At 67.0% G+C, this 10,584-nt stretch overlaps 1 protein-coding gene across 1 annotated transcript; it reads right to left on the minus strand.

Moving 5' to 3' along the window:
* Window positions 1–5,291: 5,291 nt before the first annotated feature.
* On the minus strand, window positions 5,292–10,452 carry IL12RB1 (interleukin 12 receptor subunit beta 1; the record flags this gene model as incomplete). The annotated part of the gene is made up of 14 exons (XM_082010856.1): window positions 5,292–6,643; window positions 6,741–6,822; window positions 6,903–6,999; window positions 7,123–7,266; window positions 7,348–7,497; window positions 7,595–7,696; window positions 7,774–7,944; window positions 8,035–8,260; window positions 8,340–8,422; window positions 8,506–8,616; window positions 9,328–9,507; window positions 9,575–9,744; window positions 9,917–10,031; window positions 10,407–10,452. 14 exons carry the CDS (start codon window positions 10,450–10,452, stop codon window positions 6,233–6,235), a joined length of 2,088 nt encoding a protein of 695 aa, XP_081866982.1. The 3' UTR covers window positions 5,292–6,232.
* Window positions 10,453–10,584: the final 132 nt, after the last annotated feature.

Here is a 10,584-nt window from a genome sequence, read left to right on the forward strand (position 1 = left end):
CCACCCACGGAAACCACAGGCAGAGTCCCCGCATCCCGGCGCTGGGGCTTTCCCTGCCGGCTCAACGGGAACCGCAGTTTTTACCCGGAGCGGTGGCCGAGCGGCGTGGGCAGCGAGAGGGAAGCTGCAGAGGAACCGGGGCTGGGTCATCCCAAAACCCAGGGCCTGGAGAAGCCAGATGGATGTGTGTCCCGGGAGCATCGCGCCGGTGCGAGCGGGCGTCACGGTGCTCACCCGGGCACCCCGCAAGGCCCCATGGTGGTGGGCGCTACCGGCGCTGGGTTTGCTGCGGGGCCGGCTGATGCCACGGACCGCCGGGAGCAAACCGCCGCCTTATCCACCACACCAAACCCAACCCCTCGTTTTTCCGCGGCCGACCCCCTCGATTGGGGTCCCTCGCTGCGGCGCTGCCCGGCCCGTCGCGTGGGCACCGCTCCCTCCTGCGGGCAGTGGAAAATTTTTATGACTTTTATCCAGTTGTTTGGGAGCGAGGAAGGCGCCGGGCGCCGCGCGCAAACATGTCTATGTATAAACAGCGGGGACCGTGCTGGTGGCTGGATGCTGGCGCCGGGTGCCAGCAGGGACCCTCCCCGCCAAGCCGGGTGTTCCCTCTCCCGCTGGGACCCCAGCGTGACCCAGAGCCGTCCCCACAGGGATGCAAATATTTTGGCTTTGTTCAAAACACCACCACCACTAAAAAAATCCCTCCTCTCCCCCCACCCCGCCGCCTCCAAGCCATCCGACAGTGGCGCGTGACGTGTTGGCACACAAACGTGGTGCGTGGGGCTGGCGCGCGCCCGGCCGGGGACGCGGTACGGCTCCCGGCACGCGGGGACGGGCTGGGATCTGCGGGGGACGCGCTGGGATCTGCGGGGGACGCGGCCATGCCCCGCGCCGGGGACGCGGCGCGATGGGACTTCGCTCCCAGCGCCGCTCCCCACCCCGCTCGCGTTGGCAGTCGCTCCCGGGCGCTGCTCAAGTCGTGCGGAAACCCGCGTTCCCCCGCCACGTCCCGGCGACGCGGCGCGGTGGCATCCCACGCCCTGACCGCCGCATCTCCCCGCAGCTGAAACCTCGCTCGCGCGGGGCGTTTGGCAGCGGGGAGGACGCGAGCGGCACCGCTGCCCTCGCCGGCGGGGACGCGGTCGTCCCAGCGGAGAGGCGAGGAGCGGGGAGCCGTCACCCCCGCTGCCCCCTCGGCTCCGCTCCCCGACCCCCCGGCGCCGATCCCTCCTCCCACTCCCCGATCTCAAAGCCTCCAGCAATGAGGTTGTGCTTCTTTTTTTTCTTCCCCTTCCCCCCCGCCCTGCAAGAAGCAGCAATTTTGAGCCGATTTCAACCCCAAAACCCCTCGGGCTGAGCCCAGTTTGGGGGAGAAGAAGGGTCCGAGCCAGCTCCACGCATCACCAGGAGCTCGCAGTTACCCCCCCTCCCCATTTACGGACCTCATTAGCAAGCCTGCAGCCAATTACTTTTAAAAGCAAGGCTTTAGGTGCAGCAGGGAGAGGGATTTTCTTGCTAAGCAGCTGCGTAAGCGCCGGCGTGGCGATGGAGCCAGCGATAGCCCGGGGGGGCGTCAGCCGGTTGCGGGTGGCCGCGGCGGGGAGCGCGGCCGCGGCACCACCGGACGGTCCCGGCGAGCCCCGAGCCGGTTCGCTCCGCTTTCCCAGCGCTTTTGCGTGTGAAAGAATGAGGGAGGGTCAATCTGCTTGCAAAGAGCCGGTAAACACCGGGGGAGCAGGTCTGGGCCGGGGGGCCGGGGGGGGTGCCGGGGGTCCCGTATTTATTGCGGCGCGGCTCAGCCGGTTGCTGCAGCCTTTTCCCTGTGTGCGCGGAAGGGGGGGGGGGGGTTGCTGCAAAAATGGGATTTTTTGGGGATGCTCTGGTTCCTGCTGAGCCAGCTGCCCTTAGCTCAACCCCGGCCGCCTGCTCGAGCAAAATATGTTTATGCCGCAAACCTCTGGACGGCTCCGCTGCCAAGCGCGGGGAACGCGTGCGCCGATAAGGGCACCGCGTCCTTTCCTTCCACATCGCCCGATAGCCGGGAGAGGCGGCCGCCCGGCTCCCAGTGCCCTTGGTTTACGATTTCTCTTATTACCGTGAAGTTTAGTTTAAAAAAAAAAAAAAAAAATAATTCAAGAGCGGTGGCTTTGCTGCGCCAGGCTGCTGCCAAAGCCTGGAAAGCTTCGGCCGTGCCAGAGGCTGAGCTGCGCCCGGGGCTGCCGGCCCTGAGAGCAGCCATCTGAAAACATTAAAGCTGCAGAAAGAAAATATTTCCTGCCATCGCCCGGGCGTTTCTCACGTGGCAGAGGGAGAAGACGGTTTCTGAACCGCTTCTGCCAGCTGGCGTGCCGGGGCACGCAGCATCCCGGTGGGCTTTTGCAGTGATCTGAGCATCCAAGTCAGCCCTGCAGGGGCTGGGGCAGCTCCGCACCCCTCTTGGTGGGGGGAAAAAAACCACATTAAATATTCAGTTTCGATGCTGCTTCGAGTCATTTTCCATTCTCGGGTTTGGAAATAACGTTTGGCCGGGTGAAGCTGTTGCAGCAGGCGAGCTCGGCCTGACGTGAGCAGGAAAGAGCCGGGGGTGCTGGGTGTTTGCAAAGTAAAACTGCAGTTGTTGTTGTTGTTGTGACACCGTACGGTTGCGAAACGCCGGCGCTGAAATACCCGTGACTTTCAAAACAAGGCGAGCCCAGCCGCGGCCAGCGGCCGGCTGCCCGGCTGCGGTCCCTGCAGCCCCTGCACTGTGCTGGCGGTGCTCGAAGCGGGGATTTTTGGGAGGGAAGACACCCCCAAAAGCTTTTCTGAGGGAGGAAAAGCAAAAATTCCCCAGCTGCAGAGGGTTTTTTTCCTACCCTGAGGATCTTGCCGCAGGGGTTTTGCAGTGCTGGGGTGGGGATGAGCCCCCTGGGCCAGACACGGCCCTTGAATTCCACTTAAGGAATAAAATCGTAATTAAAAAAAAAAAAATATATATCCTAGGGATCGGTTGGTTTGCTTAGAGATTAAGTCAAAGCAGCTTCTGAATGGCCACCTAATCCCCCCGGGAGCGGGTGGCATTATGTAGGTGGTGGCAGTGGTGGCTTTTTGCCCGGCAAATAATCCTCCTCCCTGCTCCGGCTCGCGGTCGGGCTGGGCTCGAACGCCTGGCCGGCATCAGCTCCTCACCGGGCTGGGGCTCGGGGAGGGTGCTGGGTGCCGGGGAGGGGCCGTGAGAGGGATGGACGGGAGGGCGAGGGAAGGGGCCGCAGGGTTGCAACTTCTCGGCTACCCCCGCTGAAACCAGGCGGCTGCTCGGCGGAGCTGGGAGCTTCCAGAGGCTGGAAATGGGATCAGCTCCTCCATCCTGGAGCCAAACCCCAGCCCGGCCCCGCCGGGACGGATGTCGCCTTCCCCGGGGGCTCAGACCCCCCAGGGGCTGGTGGGGCCAGAGCAAACCCTTCCACCTGCTTTATGGTTTTCCTCTGGATCCGGCCTGAGCTTCCATCCCCTGAAATCAGGGAGCCCGAAGCCAATCCCCCGGCTCCGAGCATCCTCCCGCACCGCATGCTTCATCGGGGCATGGCACCGAGTCCTCGGCTCAGCCAGCGCAAGCGGGGATGGCACGGGGTGAATCCACCCGTGCGTGTCGCCGGGGCCATTGGCTTTTGGGGACATGTCACCGGGACCCTGTGGGAATAGGGGGAGTGGGTTTTTTCCCCCTTTAGGGCAGGGATGCCCGGCGCTCGGCCCGGCAAACGGCACCGTGGCGTTCGGGCAGCGCTGGCACCGGCGGGTGTAAACAGCCGTACGGAAATAGCGTATCGAGCGATATAAAAAGGCATCGCAGGACGCAATCGGGCGTCCTCCCCTAAAAATAAAAAGCCATGGGTCTGAAATTAGCGGCTTGTAAAGGTGTCGGGGTACGTGCATGCGATGGCTGGGGCTGCTGCGCTCTGCTCGCCGGGGAAGACCCCAAAGCTGGGGGGACCCCCCGGCTCGGGGTGCCTTTGGGATCGATGCTGGCCCGGCCATGCTCCCGCCATCCACCCGTGCTGGGCTGAGCTTTATTTTCCCCGTTGCGGCGGCTTTTTGCTGCTTACCCCGGAGTTGTCCTAGAAGGAGTTCCCCATTTGGTGTGATGAGTTGCCCGTTCTCGGGCCGCAGGTGGCGGTGGCTCTCGCCGGGCGTAACCGATGCCCTGCGGCGCGTCTGGGTCCTGCGCAGGGTCGGATCCAGACGGAGGAGCGGGGAAGGTCGTGTCCTGGCTGCAAAAGCTGGCCCGGTGGCCGTGCTCGGGTCGCTGGGCTGAGAGTGGCTCCCGGAGGCTCATTTGGAAACCAGTCCTGTGAAATTTAAACTAATTAGAAAGTCTTGAGCCACTCGCTCGCGCTAATTGGCAAGGCCAGCTTAATTAGTTTTCCCCGACACGTTGCCCGTAGGCTCTGTGCAGCACCGTGTTCCCGGCAGAGCACCGGCCAACTCGGGACACGTGTGGGAAAGGATGCGCGGGGCTGTCGGTGGGGACAGGGCCGTCCCCAAAGGCATTGGGGGGGATGTGAGTGGTGCCGCGGGCGGGATGGATCCCCGGAGGGTGACCCCACGGGGGCGATGGGGCGGTTCTTCCGTCCCCCCCTCTCCCCAGGGTGTTTTTAATGCAGCAACTGGGACCGGCTCTACCAGCATGAACTTGTTCGTGAACAGCAATGATTAACCGCCGGCGGCACTGGCCCCGCGCCGGCCAATGTGTTTACCGGCGCTGCCGCCCAACCGTGCCGAGCCGTGACCCCGGAGCCGCTTCCTTCACCGCTCTGGCCCCAAAAAAGGGGGGGCCGGGGCTGAAACCCGAGTGCGCGCTCGCGCCCGGCCGGTAACCGAATACTTCCTCCGTGCGTGGCTGCGGTGCTCCGATGGCGAGCCTGGCATTGCCCGAATCCCAGTAAAATCCCTAAATCTCATCTCTCCGGCTGGGTTTCTGGGGCTCGGACGGCACCAGATCCCTGGCCTCCAGCTGATCCCCAGGGATTTGGGGTGCTGGAGAGCAAGGGCGGAGGCTGCTGGCGACGCAAGGGCATGTGGGGTGAAGCGTGGCGGCGTGGTGGGGAGGGAAAGATGCATTTGCTGTGCTGGGAGGTGGGGAAGCACCATGGGGACTTGGGGCTGGTGCCACCTCGTGGCTCCACCGGCAGCCGAGACGCCACGACGCCGGGACGTGCGGTGTCGGACACCGGTGGGCACGGCGGCGGCGGGCACGGCGGCGGGGGTCCTGCACGCGCGCGGCCGGCCGGGAGCCCCGGCCATGGGAGTGACACCATCGCAGCCGTCCTCATCCCCGGAGCGCCGGGAAGAGCCATAAATCCCGACCCAGCCACAGCTGGAGGAGGTCGCGCAGGGGAACGTGCCGAAACGCAGCCATGTGCCGCCCCGGCCGCGCTCCCCGGTGCACTACCTCCGGTCGGCACCGGCGCGGTTTCCGCCCACGCGTGCCGGTGCTGCGAGCCTCGGTCTGGTGCAATCCCTTGCAAAACACGACCGGGGCTAAAAGCAGCCGTGAAGAGGCCGAGCCGTACGCCGGCGGCTGCGGCAGAGGCACCGTGGCTGTGCCGGCGCCGCTTTTCCCCGGCCTTCCCTGTGCCACTAACCCCGTTTTAATTTTTTTTTTTCCTTTTTATTTTTTTGCACTCTCAGCAAGTAAACGTCGAGGCCTCCGGCCCCCGTGCGCAGGGCAGACGAAACCACAAACCGCTCTTCATCTTCAGCAGCATCTCCAGTTCTGCCCCAGATAAAGCCCGAGGTGTTTATTTTAATGTGATTTTTTTTTTTTTTTAACCCCCCAACCCCCCCCTTTTTAAATTTTTGCGAGCAGCCAGGGTTTGGCGCTGGGGCTGTTTGTGCCCCCATCCCGCGGGGGCCGGCGCGATGCTGGCCCCGGCTCCGGCGGGAGGCGGCCGGCCGGGATGAAGCTCTGCTTCTCCTCCCGATCCGGACAAAGAAACTCCCTCGGCACCGGCCGGACGCCGCGACCGCCTTCCCCCGCTATTTCCCGCCGGCAGAAGGTTGCGTCCATGGCCAGATCCCGGCGCCGCACAACGCCGCATCTGGAGGCGTCACCTCCCACGTCCTGGAAACCGGAAAACTCCCTGAAAGCGCTGGCGTGACCGCCAGCCCGCGGGGTGGGTGCTCGGCACCCTGCGGGACCCCTCCTCGACCCCTCCTGCCGCCCAGCCCCGCGGCCCCAGCCTGGTGAGAGCTATGGCACCAACTTCTCCGGCGGCGAGTCCCATCCTTCCTTGTCCCTGAGGATGACGGGTTTGTCGGAGATGAGCAGGGCGATGGGGACCAGGGGCTGGTGCGGCCCCTGCCTTCCCTCCTCTTCCTCTTCTTCCTCCTCCTCCTCCTCGCCGGCCCGGTGGCCGGCGCTGCCAGGTGGTGGCAACCCGCCCGGGCTCAGCACCTCCTGCCTGCGGTAGGCGAACGGCAGCTCCTTCTCGCAGCCCGGCGGGCACGCCGCTGCCGGTTCTTCGGCCGCGGGGCTGGGCTGCGGCGTGCCGGGCCGCGTGCCGCCGTCGGCTGCCTCCTTGCCGGGATTCCGCTCCGGTATCAGCAACTCAGCCGGGCTGAACCTCTCCGAGGGCTCCACGAAGCCCGGCCAGGGCTGGCCCTACGGGTCGGATGCGTTTGGGGCGGGAACGTGCCACGCCAGGGCCGTGCACGGGCGCTTGCCGGGGTGCAGGATCCGGCCCCTCCTTGCATCTCACCTGGCTCATCTCGCCGGCGGAGAACCGGATGGCTTTGCTGGCCCCGGGCTTGGGCAGGGGGGGCAAGAGGAGGCGGCGAGCCCTGGGGAAGGGGTGGTTGGTGAGGGGGTGGGCAACGGGGGGGTGGGCAGAGCGGGGTGGGAGCAGGGGTGCTGCCGTCACCTCTTTTTGCTGAGCTGATAGATGGCAGCCGCGGCGGGGAGGCCGAGAGAGATGCCCAGGTACTGCAGCTGGGACTTCCACGCTGCTCCCCGGGGACCTGAGGACGGAGACAGCCGGATGGTGGCACTTCTGTCCCCGCGTGGGACACGGGAGCCCTTTCCGGGCGAGGGGGGGAGCACCCCACGGGGACCGGGGAGGGGATGGGGTCTCCAGCCGTTACCCAGCGCCTCGGTCTGGAAGTGCCGCCAAGCACCGCAGGTGCCGCTGCTCTCCGCCGTCGCCTCCCCAACGCCCACCCTGTAGGCCGTGCCGGGCCGGAGGTTTCGGAGGGTGTAGCGCGACGCCGCGGCGTCCGCTTCGCCGTCTGGGCAAACGATAACGAGCCGGCGGTTGCGGGCAGCGCCCTCCTCCTGCCCCACGGGGACGGGGGGGGGGTCCCACTCACACGTCACGTTGTCCCCCTCGGCCGCGTGGCAGATGAGGTACTTGGCCAGCGCCCCGGGGCAGGCGGCACGGGGGGACGGGCTCCACCAGATGACGATGGCGTCGGCGTCCCCGGCGCTGGCGTTGAGGTGGATGGGCACGGCCCGTGAGGCTGCTCGTGATGGGGGGCGAAAAGTGGGGGAGCGTTTCAGGACCACCCCCTTTTTGCAGTTAAACGGGGTGCGGATGCTCTACGTTTCCATACGTACGGTTGCCGCTGTAGTGATGCCGCAGGGCGAAGGTGGACCAGCCCCGCGCCGGGGCCCAGCCGTGCACGGCAAGGCGGTAACACGCCGGCGCTTCCAGCACTCCTGCAGCAGGAACCGGGGACCCCAGTTAAACCCCCACCAGGATCCGGCCCCAGGCGGGACTCGGGGCGCTCCCTTGCCTCTCTCCACATGGATGCTCCCGGCAGGGAAATCCCGACGGATGCAAACGCCCTGTTTCGGGGCTCCCAGCAGCGGCTGCTGCTCGAAGCAATAGGCGAAGCCGGGGCTCGGTGCTTCCCACTGCGCCGTCACGGTGCCGCCAGCCGCGCTGATGTCCTTGAAGCCAAGATCTGGGGCGAAACGTGGGGTGCAAGGGCTGGTTGGGAAAGTAGCTCCCTCGAGGCTGCCGGGGCGCTCGGTCCTTGCCCCGGGGACGGTACCTGCACGCTGCTCCGCCGGCACACGGAGCTGCTGCGCCGGCCCCGGCCCGGCAGCGTTGGCCGCCGTCAGCAGGATTTCGTACTCGGCCCCGGAGAGGGTGAGGTTGTGCGCCGTCACCTCCGTCCCCAGCACCACGGCATCCTCCTCGGCCAGCTCGGCGCAGCGGCACGCCGGCATGCGGGTGCGCAGCATGTAGGTGACGTCCCCTTGCTCCTCGGGGGCTCGCTGCGGGAGGGAGAGGGGGCAGCTCGGAGGATGAAATGGTGGGGGGACACCCAGGAGGGTCCCGGGGGTGCTGCCGTACCTGCCAGCCCAGCCTCAGCACCCGCTGCCCGTCTTTCCCCAGTTTTCCCAGCTGGTAGCTCAACACCGGGCTCGCCAGGATTTCTGCAAGAGAAACGAGCCCGGCCGGGCTATCGGCATTTTCGGGAGCCGTTGGGATCCCACCCGCCTCCTCTCCTCTTCCTCACCCTTGGGAACGAAGATGGAGCTGCTCCAGTCGCTCCAGTAGCTGCTCCAGTGGGGAAGCTTGTGCCGGAGCTGGACCTCGAAGGCACCGTCCCCCCCCAGGGCGCAGGTCACTAGAGCGGGGTGGCAGGGTCAGGCGGGGGCTGACCCCCCCCTGCCCCCAGCTTTTGGCCGTTGTGGAGTGCTGGGGGGGAGCACAGGGCAAAGCCCCCCCGACAGGACCCGGCAGCACCCCCCGGAGATGCTTGTCCCTGCGGGCTAAACCAACCTGGGTCATCCTCATCCAGCACCGTCTCGCACATCACCTGCAGAGAGAACCAGGGACGGAGGCACCCGCCCAGTAAAACCAGTATGTTACTGGGACACGAAAGCGGATGCCGCCCTGTGTCCCCCGCACATCCCAGGGAGCTGGGAGAGGCAAACGGGGTGCAGGGGACATGGTGGCCAGGAGGGTCCCCTTGGCCACGGTACCACGGCTTTGGCCCCAGGACCCTCCTGGCAGCAGCTGGGGGGGGTCCCCAGCTGCGGGGGGGTCCCCAGCTGCGCGGGGGGGGGTTGCTGGGGACGAGCGGCCGGTTTTCATCCGTCGGCGTCATTAGTCTAATCTGGGGTTTTGCCCGTGTAATCCCCGCGAATCGCGGCCTGATCCTGTTAGGGGCGGCAGCGGGATCCCGCGGCCCGGAGGACGGGGCAGAGCCGATAACGCAGCCAAACAGATGGGACGTGGATGGGTTTGGGGGGGGGACACGGTGGCGTCACCGAGCCCCCGCGCTACCCCGGGCTGCCTGGGCTGCCGCGATGCTACTGACCGTCCCGGCGGTCACCGCCGGCTCCAGCAAACGGCATTTTTACCTGCGTCCAGCCGCGGTCGCCCGTCCTCCGGAAGCGAGCCTCCCGTTGTGGTGGCTGGCCCCTGCGGTGGCACGGCGGCCACGGCACCCGCAGCCGCAGCCGGCCACCGGTCTTGGTGAAGGGCATCCCGGTGGGTGGCGGATCTGGCTTGACTGTAAAGACGAGGTGGTCTCGCGGTTGCCGGCGCTGGCGCCCAGCCCCGGCCCCACGGGCGCTTACCGGCCTCGTTGAGGTACAGTGTGATGTTGGGGGTCCTGTGGACACGGTCCCCCCAGCGCGCCTCCACCCAGGCCGTGGCGTTGGTGAGGACGTAAACGTGGTGATGCTTCAGGGCGTACGTCGTCCTGGCGCCCGCCTGGAACCGCCGGCACAGCCTGGGCGTCGCGTAGCTGCGGGGGGAGCGGGCGCAAGGTTGGATGCGGACGGGGCGGCGGGTGGGCTTGGGACGCGCAGGGCACCTGTCCCCGCGCGTCCCCACGTGTCCCCGTGTGTCACAGCCAGCACGCATCCCGTGGGGTCCCCGGGACGCGGCGCCCGGCCCCACTGCGGTGCCCGGCTCACCAGAGCGTCAGGAGGTAGGAGGTGTTGCCGGCGGGGCCGTGGGGCGGCCAGGAGCAGAGGAACCAGCGGGAGCCGCATTGCTTCCAGCAGGAGAAGCCGGGGGCCGCGGCAGGACCTGCGGGAGACGGCAGCGGCTGGGGGGTCCTGCACCCCAAACCCCGGTGGGTCGGGCGAGGCCGGGGTGGAGCAGCGGTGTAGCCGTTGCCCGATCACCATGTTGCTCGCCCGGGGGATCGGAACAGCCGCGTGGGCGATTCTTACCCGAAACCCACCGTTACCCCCTCCCCGGGGATGCGGCGCTGGCCAGTGCCGCTCAGCCCGGCTCCTTGCCCGCCGCCGGCGGGGATTCACCCGGCTTTGCTCCGTCCCTGTGGTTTCGGGTGAGCCTCCCCGTCGCAGCCACAGCTCCCCGGGCCTTATCGCCCCCGAATCGTTCATTGAAAGTTTTCTGGAGTTATCTCTCATCTCCCGGCGCCGCAGAAGCACTTACCGCCCCGCGCCAGCGCCGCCAGCGCCGCCAGCAGCCACCCCAGCATCAGCCAGCCGGGGCGTCCCAGGCTGGATGCGGGGCTCCGCTGCCCTTCCCGGCTGCCCAGTCCCCCAGCACCCGGTGGGTGCCCCCCCCGGGCTCGGCGGCAGCCGCGGCACTCGGCGCAGCTCCCCGCGCC

Source organism: Phaethon aethereus (assembly GCF_964289735.1).
Source record: "Phaethon aethereus genome assembly, chromosome: 26".
Classification (NCBI taxonomy): Eukaryota; Metazoa; Chordata; class Aves; order Phaethontiformes; family Phaethontidae; genus Phaethon; species Phaethon aethereus.